A 20,620-nucleotide genomic window follows, 5' to 3' on the forward strand; every position below is an offset into this window, starting at 1 on the left:
ATCAAGCGGTGAGTCATCGGAGACAGCCTGCGAGGGTCGAGTGTCGAGGGTCGAGTGTCGAGTGTCGAGTGTCGAGTGTCGAGTGTCGCGTGTCGTATGTCGTCTCGTGTAAACAGGGACAGTTTGATTTGTTTTAACAGCTACGTGTTTATGAGTTTCTTTCTAGTATCAAATTGTTAGATAGAGTTGCTATTTATGACTAGGTGGAAATTGGCTAACATTTTTATGATATTGGAAATTCTTAATTAAATATCATATTATTGTATTTTGGTATTTATAGTTGGTACGGTAGTTTTTTTCAAGTCGCTGGCATACAAGGTTTAACCGACCGCAAAATATTAACCAAATATTTTATTTCTGAGTACTCAAAATTATAATTTTTGTTGAATGCTAAATTATTAATTATTTGATTCAATAGAAACAAAATTTACATTAAAACCATATAATTGAGGTGTTAATTTGAAAGAGCTTCCAATAAATTCTTGTTTACGAAGCACAAAGTTTCAAAATAACCGTCTCCCGTAACGAAGTTTGATTTGCATATTTTATCATTCGTGGAATTGAATTGAATTTACAATCGTTTACGTAAAACAAATCTAATACGAGAATTAAATTAACATTTCAAAGTGTCTAATCCTATTTTTGATTTAAATCAAATAAACTTCGCCAAAGTGGAAAGTTTAATGAGTTTAATCGGATAATTATTGAGATAGTTTTTGATACTGATTTATTTAAGTACTGTGTAATGTATGTATGTATTATTATACCTATACCTCCAGTCTTAACTCTCCGTTGAGGCTGCGCTCATCGAATCCTTCAAAAGTTATATATGTTTTACAATTACGTAAATTTTAATAATAATTATTTAACGTTAGATGTGATTATTATTAGCTAATAATCCGTAATAATTTAATTTTCCCGGAAATCTGGTAATTTATGTGACCGAGTAGTTTAGTCGAGATGAGGTAATAGTGTGCATCGTATCTCAATTAACTTATTTTATCTTTAGTTACCTTTTTAAATACATCTATTAATATATAGAAAATAGTTACACACATATATATTTTCTTATTCTAAACCAGTATGTTGCTGTATTATTTAATATCTTCTAACGGCCGTTTGCAATAACCTCTCTAAGTTTACGGATAGACAGCTATCTCCGATTATCAGTAAGGACTTATCTACCATTAATTTGCTTCTCACAATCAAGGATGAGTGTTATCTATCTATCTATCATTAACCGATGACAGATTATTTTTCCCCTCATCTATCTAAACTCCTTCGAACGTTTCGTTTTATTATAACTACAAACCCAATTTTATGCTCAAAACATGTTTTACTGATATATTTTTTAATTAGCTTATTATATATAATTAAGCAATAAATTATTTTAATTACAAATAAAGTTTTACATATATAGGTTCGTTTCGTTTGATTTACTTTGCTTTTCGGAAGTTTGTTTTGCTAAAGTATCTGACGATGATATGGATATACCATGACTTCTGAAAAGTTAAAATATTATTGAATTCTGATATAAGTTACCTACATAAACGTATGGAAATTATTATGACAAAACTTTTTAATTTGTTACACTCAAATAGGGTTGTATTAGATTTTTAAATACATTTAAAACGATACACTTTCCGTGGCCGTACGCTGTCGGTACCTGTGTCGGTAATTCCACATCACTGTTTCATTCCATAGTTCGAGCAAAAGAAGAGCTTTGCCTCTTTAGTGACTGGAATTAGGTATAGATAAGCCATTGAAAACGGCCGTAAGACTACGTTTACCTCGGCTTTAGTAACAAAAATATATAAATCGCTAGTTTATTCTCATAGTATACGTTAAATAAAACAAGTATGGTATCGATTACGTAATAGGTACATATACATGTATTCGGTACGTATACGGTGAAGCGTATGTCATAATATGTAAGTGATTCTCACGTGTGTCACCGCAGCATTAAATGGAGCGTGAAGAGCACAATGCACATTAAAAGACTTTCTTCGGAACTTGGCCGTAAAGAAGCGTCGCCTTACTTTCCATAAATGGTTTTATGAAACGGTACGCAAATAGGGTGTAATTATGCACTTATGAAGCGTGCCAGCCTTCAGCGTCTACACGACCATACGTTCTTCAGACAAATAAAATCGTCTTTTTTCAAGTTAAAATATTCATGCATTTATAACACATGATAGATAAACATACATTAGGGGAGCTGACCGGTTGAGTTGATATTAGCTTTCTGATAGTGAACAGAAACAAGTATCAATATAAGTAGTACATTTAATATTGTCCCTCTGAAATCTGGTTTTTAGGCCCCACTACAACGACCTTGTGTTTTGACACATACAAGTTTAAACTGCTGAGCACTTTCCAAATGCGAAAAGTTTCAGCGCTGCTGCGTTTTCGAATGCTCGATTTCTGGAATTGTTGATAAAGTCAAAGTCAAAGTCAAAAATCTTTATTCAATATAGAAGTGTTTACACTTGCTTATTGATTGTCAAAAATCTACCACCGGTTCGGAATTTAGCACCTCGGACCTGAGAAGAACCGGCGAAAGAAACTCAGCGGGATATATTTTTTTTTGTTTTTTTTTTTTTAACCATTTTCCATGTACAATGATAATTATATTTTAGTTATTTGAAGCAGCCTGGAGGCGATCATTTCATTCCCAAGGTGTGCAGTCAACTAAAAAGTCATTAGTGTTGTAATATCCTTTAGCACACAAACGCTCTTTAACGATTCTTTTGAATTTTATAATTGAATAATTTTGAACGTTTTCTGGGATCCTGTTGTAAAAACGTATACATGGCACTATGACTCTCCGTATATACAACTTAGATTTTTTGTTTTTTTTTTAAATGAAATTAATTTAAAAATTGTTGTCAACTTGTCCGACAAAAATCAGGTTGCGTATGGCGTATGTCCACCACCCCAAAAATATCGATATGACGTCACTATGACTCCTCGTACAATTTTAAATTTAATATTTTTCGATATAAAATAAAGTACTAATTGTAAACAAAAATGTGTCCGACAAATATAGTTTTGTTCAAGTATATACATATATTATACGGTTCAACAAAAGTGTAAGTAAACAGAGCCTAATTCATATAACTTTATTTACAGGAGGAGAGCTCCCGCCGCCAGCGATGCTCAAGAACAAAATTATAATTAAAAACAAGAAGAAACATCATCACCATCACAAGAAAGAGGAGCCCGCGGCGGAGGAGGGCGATAGGAGCGAAGCAGTGCCGCAGGGGAACGGGGAGCCGCAGGGGCGCGGGCCGGTGAGAGCTTTGCTTACAAACATGCCGACGAAAACATGAATCGGTGATGTTGCTTGATGAGAGACTGCGATAAAGCGAAAAGTGATTGAGCACATACCGTTATCGCGGTGTGCTCCAGCTCCAGGTGTGTTGTGTGGTCTGAAACATGTTTCTATATGTTTCTGTTTTCTGTCTATATTATTCTTCTATACAAAATTATGACTGTATTTATGTTTAATATAGATATTCGAAAACATAACGATATGGAAACGTTTATACTATACCACCAACCGGCGCCCTCCGTGGATGTTGGTACACAGAAAGTTTCTATATTGACCACTTTTATCCGTCCTAGCTCACTAGATGACGCTGCAGCACATCGAGTACCAAAATCGATACCATGCAACCGACCTCTGTTAAAATTCAATGACTGTTGACATTGGTGCAGTTCGTTTTGTAATATCATACAAATGGGTTCGCACACAATAATCCTTCAGTCGGCTCCCACGTCGACGACGGGGGGAGACTGGGAGGCCCCGTTCCACTCTGCTATAAAAACGTCTGTGGGCGCAGCTGGTCCGCCAGGGCTCGAAGGAGTCGTCGTCGTCGTCGGAGTCCGAGAGCTCCAGCGAGGAGGAGGGCGGCGGGGAGGCGGAGGGCGCGGCGGAGGAGGCGCGCGAGACGCACGCGGCCGCCGAGATCTCCGCGCTCGTCAACTACGTGCAGCCCGTGCACTTCTCCTCCTTCGAGAACGCCGAGAGTGAGCGCTTTGTGTTCCGCTACGCGAGCCTCGTAGTCGCCGTCCCTGGTTATAGAATGTGTGACGTAGCATCCGCTTACGCACACCGCGCCCGTCGTACTTGCATATTCATAAGATCATTTAGTATTTTATAGACAATTGGTTTTTGATTGAATGTCTTACCGAGCGAGATATCGCCGCTTTATAATGCTACGAACGATCGATTAAACAAAATCAGCTGCAGCATTACATTCGTCTGGAATTGAGGATTTTTCTAATTCATTCGATTCATCTCGCTTCCAGTCCGCTGAAACTTGATCCACTATTGTATGTCTTAATTAGCGTATCTTGTAGGAACTCCGGAATTAGGTCAAGAGCTGGAGGAGTTTAGCCTCGCACAGGATTAAAACGTTCCCGCTAAGTCGTCGGGATAACATCTTGACGTAAGAACGATCGGTGACGGGATGACGGAGATTGCGTTTTTGAGCATTTTGGACTTCACAAGTCAACTTCACGTCGCGTTTCATTAAAGTGCTGTAAATGTTATCACGTAATTTGTGGACATTCAATTAGAGACACAGAAGATAATGTTTTGTAAAATATTAATCTACGGCATCGGTTTAATCTTTACCGTTTTATGTAGACATCGTTTTTATAACTTCCCATTCGGTCGTATTGTGACGCTATGTCGTATGTAGTCTAGGACTAGTCGCGTAACTCTGGCTCTGGTTAGCGCATTCGAACAAATAAACCTTTGAGCTTTATTATAAATGAAATATATCAGACGATCTGAAAAGATCGTATCCAAAGTCTTAAACGCAACGTGATGTCAAATAATGCAATCGAGCTGCAGTCATTCTTTGTACTCTGTCCGTCAGCACGTATTAGTTGAATTAGTTGATTACTTCGGGCTCGCGTTCTTAAATAAGTCAACAATTAGATTGACTGGAAATGGGATGGGATGCGATCTGCGCTATTTACCCTCGTGTACTTGTAAACTCTCATATTCACTGTCGCAATACATTTAAACCAGAGAAGAACCGATTCTATGAGATGTCATCGTTCGACGAGAAGCAGGCGACCACGCTGCTCAAAGAGCGGCCGATCGAGTTCGTGAACTACAACAAGCACCAACTGTCGCGCGTGTACCCCGCGGGGACTCGGTTCGATTCGTCGAACTTTATGCCACAGGTTGGTACTTGGTTTCGTTGCAAGACTTTAGATTACAACGTAATTTATTATAAAAAAATTAAAATGGCACCGCTGAAACACGACGGTGAGCGCTCTGAAGAGCAGACACGATAAAAAAAATTGCTTGTATTTTTCTAACATTAGGTTTGTTATACGATGGGCGGAATCTACATTTTACGAATGGGTTTAGGTTTGACATAATCCTGTGAAACGTCGATTCCAAAGAGCTTTTAGGGGCCAATTTGAATAAAGTATATTTTAACAAGAGAGTTATTAATTTAATTTCCAGATAAATTTTTCAGGTTTTGGTTTAATCGTTGAAATGTTTTTTAAAGGTATTCTGGAATGCAGGTTGTCAGCTCGTGGCTCTCAATTATCAAACGTTAGACCTCGCGATGCAGCTAAATTTGGGAACATTTGAATACAATCGTCGATGTGGATATCTACTTAAACCGGAGTTTATGAGAAGAAAGGTATTCACTTATCATTAAAATAAAAAAAAATTAACACAAAATGTGTTAAATGTGGTCACTTTTGGTAATATAATATTTTTATAAAATAAATTTAGGAATCGGAGAGTTAACAAAGATATGTACTTCAAAGCGGCAAAGGTACATAAACCATATTTATTTGCAGGACCGTCGCTTGGATCCCTTCGCGGAAAGTACAGTAGACGGTATAATCGCCGGCTCGCTCTCGGTGAGCGTGGTGTCCGGGCAGCTGCTGACCGACAAGCGGACGGGGACCTATGTGGAAGTGGACATGTTCGGTCTGCCGGCCGACACAGTCCGGAAGAAGTTTCGGACGAAGGTGGTTCCGAACAACGGCATCAATCCCGTGTATGGAGACGAGCCGTTTGTGTTCAAGAAGGTAAGTTTGTTTCGTCAATGCGAGTGTCAAGTGGGCTTTGTTGTGTACTATCTGTATTATTGTTTATATTAGACCCTGACATATGAAATCAGCGTTTTGTCGTACTGACCACTTTGATCTGAAATATCTCTTCTGGTTAAGATTTCCAAATTCAAATTTATAAATTCATTTAGCTGGTACATTTGAGTTTTGAAAACAGTCATCCATTTGTTTTTCCTCATTATTTTATTCTTTGGCGTCGCTTATTACCGCACAATGGAAAACATGAAATATCGGTATATTTACGAGTACGAGTTCTACCGTGGCACGGGTGCTGCAGAAACAGCTCGAAGGATTCATGACGTGTACGGCGCTGATGTCGCAAAACAAAGCACGGGACGTTTTTGCTTTCAACGTTTTCGTTCTGGAAATTTCGACCTTCAGAACCAACCCCGTGGACACCAAGGTGGAAAATGAAGAATTAAAGGCTATTGTGGAAGCGGATTCAACACGAAGCACTTCAGAGGTAGCTGCAGGCTTCGGGGTAAGTGATAAAACTGTATTAATCCACTAGAAGCAAATCGGGAAAGTAAAAAAACTTGAACGATGGGTACCTCATGAATTGAGTGAATCGAACTTGCAAACAAGCGTCGACTGTTACTTTGCTCAACCGACACAATAATGAAGGGATTTTATCATTACTTGTGATAAAAAGTGGATACTGCACGATAATCGGAAGCGCTCGTCGCAATGGCTGAACCCTAGAGACTCAGTCAAACCTAAACGAAAATTGACTCAGAAAAAGTTATTTGTGAGTGTTTGGTAAACTAGCGCCCGTGTCGTTCACTACAGCTTCCATGTTTTCCTGAATTTGGACAACTTCTTACAAGGAAAAAAATTTAACTCCGATGCGCAGTCCAAACCGCCTTAAAAGAGTCTATTGCTTCTCGCCCCCATGTTTTTTTATTAAAGGGATAAATGAACTACCTATGAGATAGTAAAAGTGCATAGTTAACATCGGTGCATACTTTGATTAATTAAATATATTTTACAAAATAAAATTGACTTTATTTTCCTCCCGCACAAAACGCCAATTTCATACGTAAGGACCTAATATTTGTCACCTTTACAAAACAGCCCAATGATTCAGCTCTTTCAGTTTCTTGTAGAATTTTCATTCTAAATAGTCCTTTCATGAAGATACTCCTCATCGTTAGAATGATTAATTCTTTGCTAGAAAGTCGTAGACGTGCAAAATTTGTCGTGTACATTGGAAACTTTCCTAGTAGCAGAACTGAGACAATGTTAAAGATAAGATGTTAGATTTAAAGATGTCAATTTTATTCCGTTATACTTACAAATTCGTACTTTATATAAAGTATGTAAATTCGAGGTTGTGATAATGTTTCTTCCTTCAACATTTTTAATTTTTGATATAAATATTGCTGTGAAAATTTATTATTATTTTAGTCTCCAAAGTTTTACCGAGTGTCGGTACACTCCGCGCGAATAGCTATTAAAGCCAGACGCGCGCCCTGCTCGCAAACTTTCCCGCCTGGGAGGGTTTACATTTGTATTGTTGACGGTTACACGACTTTACGTCCTCGACGGAGTGCCTTTTAAAAGTTTCAAATTAAGACAATTCCAACATTTTAGAGCAGGTTTTGCAAAAATGTTTGATTTTATGAAAAAATCCAACCACGGTCCAAGCCAATCCAAGCATCAAGAATATTAAGCGACGCTTGATCGGTCACGATTAAAAACAGTAACTAGTGCTGGTTAATCGTGTTAAACATCAGCTCAGTTTATTTCAAGATTAATTGTTACAAAATTGTACACATAAAATAAAAAAAACACCTTATGTACTACACTAAATTAAATTCACAATACTAGTACGAGTACCAGAAGTGTATACAGAATGTCAGATCGATTGTTTTTGTGGAAATAGTCTAAATTCCTATTGGAAGATTTGTCTCTAGTGGACGGTGAAGTTATAGAGTAGAAATCATCAGGCCAGTACCGCAACCACGCAAATGTCGCGACGCCCGCAGGTGGTGCTGCCCGAGCTGGCCATGCTGCGCATCGCGGCGCACGAGGACAGCGGGCGCCTGCTGGGCCACCGCGTGCTGCCCGTGCTGGGCCTGTGTCCCGGCTACCGCCACGTGGGCCTGCGCGCCGAGCTGGGCCTGCCGCTGCCCGCCAGCCTGCTGCTGCACGTGCGCGTCAAGGACTACGTGCCCGACCGCCTGTCGGAGCTGGCGGAGGCGCTGGCCAACCCCATCAAGTACCAGAGCGACATGGAGAAGCGCTCGCACCAGCTGGCCGTGCTCACGGACGACACGGACGAGCCCGCGCGCGCCGAGCCCGTGCGCCGCCCGCTGTCGCACCTCGGGGCCGCCGTGAGTACGCACAGTGTAGGGGAGGACATAGGAGACAGCGAAGTGAACTGGGATATGTAATAGAAGATATTTGGTATTTCAGACGCGTCCAGATTGCAGTATGGACGGCAGCCCGAACAAAGTGAACACCAGCATAGAGAAGATTCCGAACGAGACCGAGAACAGCCAGCAGCCGACTGATCCCGAAAAAGACACTCAAGGTGAAAAAGGTATTTGCACAAAACATAGCGTAGTGGACCCGATACACGGCAACCCTGGGGATAACACACTCATGGCCATCTTTGTGATCAAATTTCAGACGAAGCGGAGACGAAGTGGAACGGAAGCGGAAACACGGAGGAGGACTTCACGGAGGCGCTGGACGCGCTCCTGAACAGCAAAGTGGTCCGGGAGAAGAGAGCCGAGCTGGCGCGGAAGCTGGATGCCCTGAGGCGGAAGAGCGCCAGGACCAAACCCGTGTCCGCCAAGTTCTTCGTCAAGAGGCTGTCCACGCGAAACATGTCGGTACATCTCTCGCTAGGCGTCACGGAGTGTCTTGGTGAGAAGTGTGTGCGAGTGCGCGTGCGTGTTGCAGGAGCGAGCCGGCGCCCGCCGACGACGCCGACGCCGGCGCCGCCGAGAGGGAGCTGCGCCTGCGGTACCACCACGCGATATACGCGGCGCTGGAGAAGACCCTGCGCAACGAGCAGCAGCAGCAGATGAAGGCTTTGACGGTGAGCTATTGACGCTAATGTGTTAGGAGTTTGCCGGCACCAGAGAGCCTACGCGTGTCAGACGTCGTAGTGCGTGTAAGGCTACTAATCATTTTTCAATTTATTTTTGAAATTCTGAGAAAGTATTGGACAAAATAATATATAAATAAAAATATATAATTAAAGAATGTGTGAATGTGACAGACGACAGAACGTAAGCGAGTACAAGTAGTACAGGATTGTCATCTAATTTTCAGTTCTACGCCTTTATTCTTAGTCGTCTCACGCACGCCTTGTAATAATGAGCGTCACTCACCCATACTAATCCACGCCGATACTAAATTAAAGCGGATACGAGCTTAGTACAAGTTTGACAATTAACTTTCGGTTTTCCTCCATAAAAATCCTGTCAGCGCCCCAAGCGAAAACGCAGATGACCTAAAATCAGTAGTACGAGTTATAAAATAACTAACTTGATCGACTTCGAAGTCGAAAGAACGCGCGTTTTTCGCCATTTTACAAGTACGAGTTACACCTTTGACAGATGTACGCATGTAAATTTATTTAGATGAGAGCCAGCAAGAGTTAAAAAATAACTATCAAACATGGAAGGCAATATTATGCTTGAAGACTAGCTACAGCGGTTGTGGTTGCCTTTCATTACAATAAAAAGCAAGGAAAGTGAATTCTACGGTAAAATTGATCTTTAATTAACCATATTTTAGGCTACTAGTGGTAGTGCCACACTGCATACCTTCGGGTTGCAGGCGAATGGGCCGGCACGGCCGGGGAAGTACCACTCTCTCACTTAAAATCGGCGTAAAGTGGTAGCCATGCTACCGCGTTCGTCCGGTATGTGAGAGTCCCGGAGGCCCGATCCCTCTCCCCCCAAAACATAATGGTTGTGCAGAATTTGGTTTTATTACCCCAGGAGGGTACCATCAGCGACTGCGGTGGAGAATCCCTCTCTGGGTATCCATGCTCCACTGTGGACTTCTGCAACATAATGGAATTCAACTCCAACTTGAACGCCGTTTAGTGTCACCTTGAGACGGCGAAGCCGGCCTTGCTCTTTCTTACCGGGACCCAGATATTCTCTCCTGCCGATATGACTTTTTTTTCTTACCCCGGGTATAGATTGGAACATTCCTTTTACCACGAGTTGGAGTGTGCGTTTACGTCAGAGATGATATATGCTCTCGACGCCTCGGCAGCCTTGAAGGGCAGGACCTATCGATTATCTGGCTGCGTGTAGACTGCGACGACCATCCGCGAATCTACGCGTGCCTTTATAGGTTCCATAGCGGTAATGCCGAAACCGACCGACTGGTTGAGCACGTCCAAATAGCTACAGATTCCGTGCTGTAGCAGATCCCATCCGCAGAGATAGTAATTCTTGGCGATTTTAATGCCCACCATGCCGAATGGCTTGGATCACGCACTACCGATCATGCGGGTAGATCTGTTCTCGACTTCGCTTTAGCATATGATTTGACACAATTGTTCACCTTGCCAACGCGAATATCGACGTGGAGGATCATACACCTTCCCTGTTGGACCTTTTGCTAACTTCCCATCCGGATGGCTACCAGGTTATCGTCGATCCCCCTCTGGGCTCGTCGGACCACTGTCTCGTCCGGGGTACAGTGCCGGTTGCGCGGTACTCACAACCTCGTTTCGTGGGCTGCCGCCGAGTGTGGCACTACAAGTCAGTAGATTGGGATGGGATGCGGTCCTTCTTTGCATCCTACCCATGGGGCCAGGTTTGTTTCTCGTTGGATGATCCGAGCGTTTTTGCTGACTCTGTCGCCGATGTGGTACTTCAGGGTATGGAACTGTTCCTTCCGTATTCTGCGGTCCCCATCGGTGGCAAGTTCCAGCCCTGGTTTGGTCGTTTCTGCAAAACGTCTTCACGCCGAAAATGGGAACGCTACCAAGACTGGGCTAACGCATCGGCGTCTCGTGATGTAAATCTTAGCGCATTCAAAAAGAAATATAACTCTGCCTCTAGATCCTTCAAAAATGTGATTGCTAAGGCGAAGACGGAGTACATTGGCAGAATTGGCGAGAGACTTGTGTGCCTCCCTTCTGGAACACGTGCGTTCTGGTCTCTCGCTAAGTTTGTCTTAGGGAATTTCTGTCATCCCTCTTTTCCATCTTTGCACAGGGACGGTGAGTCATTGGCCCATACCGCGAAGGAGAAAGCTGATCTTTTAGGCTCTCTCTTCGCGGCGAACTCGACTCTGGATGACTGAGGAAAGTCATCACCAACAATCCCGCGGTGTGATACCATGATGCCGGAGCTTAAATTCCGGCAAAGTGCAGTTCGTAAAGCACTTCTTTCTTTGGATATTCTTAAGTCGAGTGGGCCCAATGGCATCCCTCCAATCGTGCTACGGACTTATGCTCCCGAGTTGGCGCCGATCTTAACGCGTCTTTTCCGGCAATCCTATGCATTCGGCCTCGTCCCGAACTCATGGAAGACTGCTTTGGTGCATCCGATCCCTAAAAAGGGCAACCGCTTAGACCCGTCCAATTATAGGCCTATAGCCTCATTGTTCTCCAAGGTAATGGAGTCCAATATAAACTGCCAGCTCCTGTGGTACCTAGAGGAGTACCAGCTGATTAGCGACCGCCAGTACGGTTTCCGTCGGGGTCGCTCAGCCGGTGATCTTCTAGTTTACCTGACTCATAAATGGGCGGAAGCAGTTGAGAGCAAGGGGGAGGCATTAGCAGCCAGTCTGGACATAGCGAAGGCCTTCGATCGCGTGTGGCACAAAGCGCTTCTTTCGAAGCTTCCTTCTTATGGGCTTCCCGGGAAATTATGCAATTGGATTACCAGTTTTTTGACAGATCGGAGCATCAAAGTCGTTGTCGACGGTGCATGCTCCGACTTAAAATTCGTCAATGCTGGTGTTCCACAAGGCTGCATTCTATCACCCACTCTGTTTCTTCTGCATATCAATGACTTGTTGCAAATCAGTAACATACTATGCAGACGACATCACCGTGGAGACCTCATACACCGGCTGTGCTAATATTTCTCGTGAAAACGTCGAAGAAAACCGGAACAAACGTGTGTCTGAAATCGAGTCTTCGTTAAACAAAGTCTCGAACTGGGGCCGGCTAAACCTAGGCCCGAATTATCGACGATCAAGCCCTTTCCGATCTGCTTGATCCTTTGGCTTTGCGTAGAGATGTTGGATCGCTCTGTATCTTCTACACAATTTTTCACGGGGAATGTTCCGAGGAATTGTTCGGATTAATCCCGGCTGCTGAATTTCACCTTCGGACATATCGTCAAAATTCCAAATATCACCCGCACCACCTAGATGTCCGAAAATCTACGAGATAGATCAAAATAAGTGATAGTGTATGTCTATCTCATGGGGATAACCCACAATTATCATTTTGTATCCTTTACTTTTTACGAGAAATTATGGCTTATTTACGAGGTGATTTTAAGCAATACATTATTAATCCTTATCCAATTAAGTACCTTAAATATAATGTGCATTTAAAAATATTAATTTTGACGACCTCCGTGGTCGAGTAGTGTGTACACCGGTTTTCATGGGTAGGCCACTCCGAGGTCCCGGGTTCGATTCCCGGCCGCGTCGATGTAGAAAAAAGTTCATTAGTTTTCTATGTTGTCTTGGGTCTAGGTGTTTGTGGTACCGTCGTTACTTCTGATTTCCATAACACAAGTGCTTTAGCTACTTACATTGGGATCAGAGTAATGGATGTGATGTTGTCCAATATGTATTTAAATATCTTCGAAGATATTACAGATAAAACGCTGGGACATAGCGGTTTGTATTGTTTAATCTCAAAATCCTGTGAACGTTGTATTTAAAGACATTTTGTAGTATATTTAGTATCAGCATTGCACACGTGCGAAGCCGGGGCGGGTCGCTAGTATATCATATAAGGATTAGCTGGTGCTCGTCACATTTCGTATTCAGTTTGACACACTGGATGACAACACGCACTCAGAAGAACGGAACGCTTTCAAAGATCACGTACTATTCACTCTCCAGGACCTGCTGGAGGCGGAAAAAAAGGAAATTTTGAACAAATTGGCGAACTCGCGGAAGGAGGACGTCAAGGCGCTGTCGAAGAAGACCAACCGCGACAAGGACGAGATCCTGAGGATAAAGAGGGAGATCCACTCGCAGGTACCCGATCCCGACCCGCGCCCCCGCATCCTTCCGTATCGCTTCACTCCCCCGGCCGCTCCGGCCGCCGGGCTCACCGCGCGTGGGCCCGGCGGCCGCGCGGCGGGAGAGTAGCGAGTGTAGCGCGCTGTGTGCAGTCGGTGGAGCGCGGCGTGGCGGAGTGCTCGCGCCTGGAGCACGCGCACGCGCGCCGCCGCGAGCAGCTGGCGCGCGCGCACGAGCGCCGCCACCACGCGCTGCTGCTGCGCCGCGACCAGGTGAGCCCCGCACGGAGCCGCCCCGCCCCGCCCGCCCGCCCCGCCCGCCTCTAACGCGCCGTGTCCGCAGGAGCTGCTGGAGCTGGAGCGCCTGTGCGGCGGCGCGCCCGACGGGTAGGCGGCCGCCGCGCGTCTCGGAATCTGTGATATTACCACCTAAGGAGGAGGCCGCCGGCGACGTGCGCACCCGGGCGAGCGGGCCCCGCGCGATCCCTCGAGTCGGAGTCGGCGCGGCGGAATGTTTCCCATTTCTGTTCGTTCGCATCGTGTGAGCCAGAGTGGCCGGTGGTGTGAGTTTAATATTATTTCGTAGCCGTTCCGCAGGCGGCCGCGCGACCGGCGTCGGTAGCCGTAGGTCGTAGATTGACATTCCAATGCTTAGTTCGTTACGCACGATGAAATCTAGTCTGCCCTAAAGATCTGATCGTTTTTCGAAAACGAACTCCGAGCTCAAACCGTTTGTCCGTAAGGTATACAGTGTAGTATGTATGTATGGAACGAGCGAGTGACTCGACTGGCTCGCCGATAGACTCTGTGAGTGATAGTGTTCTTTCGAATTTAGTGGAATCGCTTCAACCGAGTTTGCAGAAGTTCTCATTCGGAGATTGCGGCCCCATCTGCGTCGACGGCGCGGCCGGGGCGCAGATGTGGCCGCAGCCCGGCAGGCGCGCGGGGCCGCCCCCCGCGGTCCCCCCGTGTAGTCGTCCCTCGATGCGCGCCGTAGGTTAATGATAGTATCGTAAAAGCTTCCATATTTTAGTGAGTAGGTCGAGACGTTCTCTGATATTTTAACCTTTTTCGTTGTACCGTGTTATTTAAACGTCACTCGAGAAACCTGTACATTTTTTTATGAAACCAATTTCTTTGAATCGATTGTGAAACGATCACTAAAACAAAAGATGTGATCATATTTTGGTCGACTCGCAATCGACCCGAAGGTCGAGTGTCCGCGATTTGTCCGCGATTTGTCCGCGTGAGGGACCGAATGTTACCGCACACAACAATAGCAGCAGTTGCTGGACAGTGATGTGAGCTCATATATCTCTTTTACTTTTCCACGTGCTAAGTTAGAAGCTGTTCAATTTACTTAAGTAGTCAATGATGTCGCACTCGCGAGCTCCAGATGAAATCATCACGACAAGTTTGACGAAGACGTGATCTATGTGATATGTCTGTAATGAAAGTCCACCGTTCGCACAACAATATTACAGTACGGGTAACTTCGGTCACAAAGGTTGTTACTCAAATTTGATTCTACTGTACGTGTTGTATATAACTGAATATATTCAGTCGCCGCTGTGTAGTGGATTTTTTTATTAAAATAATATATGCATTGCTCAAATCCTTTAAATTGAAAATATAATTGATAGGATGATATATTTTAAGTTTTATCTCTATAGGAAACGATTCTCGTGCACAAATATACCTTCGGATATCGATGCAACCGTTTGTGTGATGGCTAGAGAATGTACGGTTATGTTGTATATACAGTATTATCATAATTATAAGCTACGTCACGACTCTTTCGAATTCGTTTCCTTAAAGTAACCCGTGTAATGTTAACGATTGTCACAAATAAAAGCCATCACGCGGACATTGTAATATTGTATAAGTTCATTAAAATAACGCGTATTCCGATATAATAATATGGCAACTTATCTTTAATCTTTTTAATAAGTTAACTAGTTTATTAATAGAGTTTCCTTGAATATTATCAATTTACAAATAAGTTCCGTCGTAAATGAAATGAAATGTGGCAATATTAGGTATAAATACGAGGAAAGCACGCTTAACTTGTAAGTCGTTATGTGGAAATTAATTTTCACCTGCAATAATCATTTATGGTCGGGCTCGTCGGCGAGCGAGTTCAGCGGAACACCCTCGTCGTCGCTTCACGGCGTCGCCAGTAGGGACATGTCGTGGCACGTAAAAAGAGATTAAATATTTACAATTTTGTAATTCTTTCCCGAATTTACATTTCTATTTAATCGTAACCGACAGAAACAGGGAATCTCTTGCTCTCTCATGAAATAATCTACCGCCTACCGAATGTTACGCGCGCCTGAGGGAGCGTGTGGGGTGCGAGTGGAGCGCCTAGGGACGCGTTACGTGGAGCCTTGTATGACAGCAGCATTTGAAACACAATTCACACGAAAGGCTTCACGTCCAGGTGGCTGCATTTTGGAAACGATTAATCATTATTTATTGTATGTGTGATAATTTATTGTCTAAATGTATAAATGTCTGCAGCGCATCATAATTTAAAGTAATTTCGTAATAGCAATAACGAGGCCAAAGTGAGGACCAAAGTGGAACCTGTCACGAGTCCTCCTTACCGCACTCTGTCAGGGTTAAACTTACTTTAAACAGCCGTGTCCGATACACGGACTGGAGGATATGTTCTATATACATAGATATAGTTTTAACTGTATTTTGGTCGAGTTAACATTTTCAAACTATATTTTTTGGTTCGCGTCGCTTAGACTGCAGTCAGTTTACAGTACAGTACTGTTATATTGTTGATGTTGGGTTTTGCATTATTATATATAGTTTTTTTTTTAATTTTAAGATAGTAATGGCAGCCATGTTTTATGAGAGATTTAAAATATAGCACGTAGCGCTGTGGTGCGCACGGGGCACGATGTCGCGGCGACGTCTGCCGTGTAGCTAATGAGTAATTACGTTACGAGTAGTTTGATCGAATGTACGCGACACACGTTCTTGCCTTGAATTAAAATAATACTTGTCATTAGTAAGTAGGAATGGTGTATCTTCTAATCGAAGTAAAATTACTGTTACTGATATTGATAGTCTTCCTTCCTTTGTCGAATATATCGAAGGCCTAATCGCTACTGTCGGTACTTTCTCTTTTAATATCGCGTCGGTATGCCCCGCGACGTCGTCTGCGAAGCAATCGTTGACTTATCGATGGTTGCCTGTCGTCGCATCTTATGAGAAATTTAAAAATCATTTTCTTCGATTAAAATGCGTTAGTATTTCTCGATTTACGTTTCACTGTTAACTCTTTGTAGAAGTAACATTAGTTCGTGTAATATTTGAATATACAACATGAAGTCTTTATACGCAACAAATTTGATTATAATATTTACTAATAATACCTATGATAATAAATCGCGTTCAAAGACGACGTTAACTTTTACACGTGTGATAAAGACCCAAAGTCGCAAGTCTGTCGTCACCTTACTTTATCGTGTAATCGCTGCGAAAATCTAAGTACTTAATATTTTATAGCGTCGTATACTTCGCCAGCTAGCGTGTAAGCGTCGTCTAGCAGATTATCAGCTGCAGCTTCGGTTTGCTCGTAACATATACACATACGTATTCTACACGTAAGCGTCTAACTTTACTCCTAAACTATGTTTACATTTTGTGACTGTTCAAGCGTTCCGCACGGTCGTATAAAGATTTTTACTTTCCTTAATTATATGTCTACCATCACTCAAACACTCGTAGGAATAAGACGAACGGTGACTCTCACTGCTGGGTCGGTCTTTTGCCCTCTCGAGTCTCGACACCTCACGTGTTCGTCGAGGCTCTCGCCGAGAGCATTCGCGGGTGACGGCACGCAGCCGTGCGGCGCCGCGCAGTCGCCGCCCGCCGCGCCGCCCGCGCGCCGCGCCCCGTCGCCCCGTCCCCCCTCGCCCCCTCGCCCGGCGAGTGCCGGCGCCGCCTCGTCTCGTGTCGTAAACGGGAGCGTCTCTTCGATCGCGACGTAGGGATGGATGTATCAATAAATATATGTTTATCTTATTGAGGGATCTTTTTTAATGTTCCCCTACGTAAAAACGTTTAATAAAAACACGTGAGGAGATTGGTAGGGATGTTATAATTGTTTAAAGTTCGGTTTATAAGACCATAACGTGTCTAGAGGTTTATATTTTCACTATAACATATTTCTACACGTTTTTACCGGGAAGTGTACTCTAGTAGTAGTTCGTTATACACAGCTGAAGTGTGAAGTTTTGATGTATGTCCTAATCGTATTAAAATATCGCCGGTTCGGTCAAGAGAAAGAAATATTTTACGATGTCTCTCTCGGATGTGCGACCGCGGCACGGGAGTTATAAACACTTACTTTAAAACTTTAACATATTTCTTAACTTCTAGACTAACTATAAACTTTCAATGAAATTTTATTTTTTATTCGAAATTTGTAATATTGATAGCGATTTTTGGAAGATTTTATAGCTCTTCTACAAAGCTTCTCTGTCCACTCTAGAACTGTTTGTGAAGATTATAATCATTTTATTAAAAATATAGTTCTAAGATTCGTCCACTCCGCTTGTCGCCCGTCGCTTGTTCGCGCTACGGGTACGGCTCTTCCGATCCCTGGGCTGTACTACGCGTCATGCAAATACAAATATACCTGAACTTTACTAGTCTAAGCCCTTCATTCAAAATACAAAACCGCTCGCTTGCTTTCCAACAGAGGTGTGTTGGTACATTAATTCTTTATTCATAGTTCCTATAATAACAGTTCGTGCGTTTTTGTAAATCCCGGAAATGTATTATCGTATTATATGATGATACAATCTCATTTTTTATTCCGAGGAATGTATTAAACGAGTTAACATAAGATACAGGACAAAACTATTATACGAGTCACTTCGGGGTTAACCTGTAAAGTCCAATTTACTCAGCAGCACAACTAATGTAACTAAAATTTTATTTTCACATTGTCGGTTCGATGACGTCCTGCCCGTCCGAGCGAGCGGTTAAGTTAAGATTTCGATCGGAAAATGATTCTAACTGTAGCACATACAATTCTTCTATTGCTAAAGAAAAAACTTTTATTAATCGAATGAATTCGTACCTTAGCTTCTTTTTTGTAATGGAATAGTTATTAACATTCTGTTCCAAAAGATAAAAGTCAAACGAGACAAGCGGAGTGAGTCTAGTGATTAACACACTTCTTATGATGTACTTGTAAGTATTCCGAGATGGGTTGTGAACATAATGGGCGGCGCGAAGCTGCAGACTGACTGCAGCTCGGGAGACCGGAGCCTAAGCCGCGTTTCCGATTTCTACAAAACTGTAATACGTAAGCTATGTAAGAAGTAAAGGTCGTTCATGTTAACATTTTATTAGAAAATGAACCTTACCCTCTATATAATACGGTCACATTTGCAACTTACTGATGTACTGAATTAATCATAAATAATAATTAATAAAATATTTAGTAAAAATGATTATAGAATTTTGAAGTAATCTTGCGGAACTAAAATACACGATATACCTCTCGTCATAGTGCGCAGTGTTCTCCACCTGGCCGCCAGTTAGGGCTTAGGTTTAGGTCACATACCGACATTAATACTTGTTAATATACTATTTTTAGTAATGCCATATGGAAACTTGGCTTTACCCATGCCGTCTAGCGCTTCGGATTAAATCGTTGTTATGTTGAAGGGAAACAGAATCGAGGTCACTTTAATATTTTAAGGTACAAAGTCAGTCAGTCGGCACAAATAACTCATAATGAGACTTGGGCATGTTGTCCTGTGATATTGGAAACTGCAGATACGTCACTGTTCCACGATTACGACCCTCGAGGGAATTTACGATATTGTGTCATAATATAATAACAAACTATTAAATGATTTCAGGAACGATACGCACCGGTGACGTTATATATTTATTTCTGATGGGTTTCCCCACGTGTTGCGTTTCTCTGGTACTGAGGTAATCATTAAGGTATCATAGCAGTATCAACCGCGTGTTTAGATTATTGTGATTATTTGTTATCATTTCATAGATTATTGTTGTTTTTGTTGATTTCGATTTATTTTAAACTTTGTGTCAAATAGATTTTGTATTTACCTGAAAATTGATTATGCAATACGCATGCACGTCTGTATTTCGTTAGCATGTAAACATTGTCAACATAAATAAAAAAAAATCAGAACGATTTATTGTTTCATGAATATAATTAATATTTATAAAGGTTTAAAACTTAAGTATTACATTTTTTGAAATATAAAATAAAATGATAATGTTTCTGTAATAAGTGGTATTTGTTTATTAACTGCCATATTAACATTTAAAACTGTACTTATTAAGGTCATTGTTGTTAACTGCGCGAAATTTGTTGCGGTATGCGATATAAATATTCAAAAGACAAATAATGAGGACGCAAGTACAAATAGCAACGTATTTTTTTAAATAATGAATAAATAGTTAAACAATCCAAATGTATACGCACAGAGAGGGAGAGTGAGACACCTGCACACACGCTCAAGCACACACGCACACACGCACACAAAAATACACTAATTTACACGCGCCCTCACAAAGCTGATTCACTAACACAGAGAAACGCACAAGAGATAGAGAGAGAGGAACATGTGAACAGAAGTCGGCTAGCAGTCGAGTTATGGTCACGTGACGCCCGCTGGACGCACCGCGAGACTATCTCATCATCGATCTCAGACTCATCGCTTGTGTCTTGTTGTATGATACGCGTGTTAGTAATTAAAGGATTGCCACGTCATTGTATGAAATTGAAATATGTCGGTTATTTCGTACTTGCGCCGACGTTATTCGTCCGTGTCGATTTGCGTTGAGAAGAGAAGTCTAGGCGGCTCTCACACTGAATAGTTCTAGTCATTTTTAATTCCTGTGTTGTTGTACACACGATTAAGTATGCCTGTATATGGGTAGACAATATAATATATTAATCAATATGAATGTTATGAATATATTATTATATCATATAGGTGAAACTTATCTATTAAATTTGATGTCTGTTCTCTTGGCCTTTTTTATTTCGTATTTTCCTAAAATAATCTGTAAGAAAAGAAAATCTTTAAAATATTATCACGTAAAACTCAATTGTACATTGGGAATTTATAAGTCCCATCGATAATATCATATTAAAAATTGTCGAATTTTATTAAACACTTAGGTTGTACGTTCGTAACAACTTCATAAGATTTAAATTTATACTTCTTGTTCAAAGATAATATAATTGCTACGAACTGACGTAAGATGTTTTTGGCATAACTTGTCCAAGTCCTATCAACAAA

General features: G+C 42.2%; 1 protein-coding gene across 1 annotated transcript in view; it reads left to right on the forward strand.

Annotated features, from left to right (window-relative positions):
- The window catches only part of LOC113404272 (1-phosphatidylinositol 4,5-bisphosphate phosphodiesterase classes I and II), a 90,533-nt gene extending 70,188 nt beyond the window's left edge, over nt 1-20,345 (forward strand). The window contains exons 9-21 of the mRNA XM_064216052.1: nt 3,133-3,293; nt 3,846-4,032; nt 5,045-5,202; nt 5,538-5,675; nt 5,839-6,072; nt 8,103-8,450; nt 8,533-8,659; nt 8,749-8,950; nt 9,025-9,163; nt 13,183-13,320; nt 13,458-13,577; nt 13,648-13,867; nt 17,052-20,345. Of these exons, the coding sequence (XP_064072122.1) occupies nt 3,133-3,293; nt 3,846-4,032; nt 5,045-5,202; nt 5,538-5,675; nt 5,839-6,072; nt 8,103-8,450; nt 8,533-8,659; nt 8,749-8,950; nt 9,025-9,163; nt 13,183-13,320; nt 13,458-13,577; nt 13,648-13,695 (2,000 nt within the window). The 3' untranslated portion in view covers nt 13,696-13,867; nt 17,052-20,345. The remainder of the gene's footprint in view (nt 1-3,132; nt 3,294-3,845; nt 4,033-5,044; nt 5,203-5,537; nt 5,676-5,838; nt 6,073-8,102; nt 8,451-8,532; nt 8,660-8,748; nt 8,951-9,024; nt 9,164-13,182; nt 13,321-13,457; nt 13,578-13,647; nt 13,868-17,051) is intronic.
- The last annotated feature ends 275 nt before the right edge of the window (nt 20,346-20,620 follow it).

Source organism: Vanessa tameamea, chromosome 10 (assembly GCF_037043105.1).
Source record: "Vanessa tameamea isolate UH-Manoa-2023 chromosome 10, ilVanTame1 primary haplotype, whole genome shotgun sequence".
In the NCBI taxonomy this organism is placed as follows: domain Eukaryota; kingdom Metazoa; phylum Arthropoda; class Insecta; order Lepidoptera; family Nymphalidae; genus Vanessa; species Vanessa tameamea.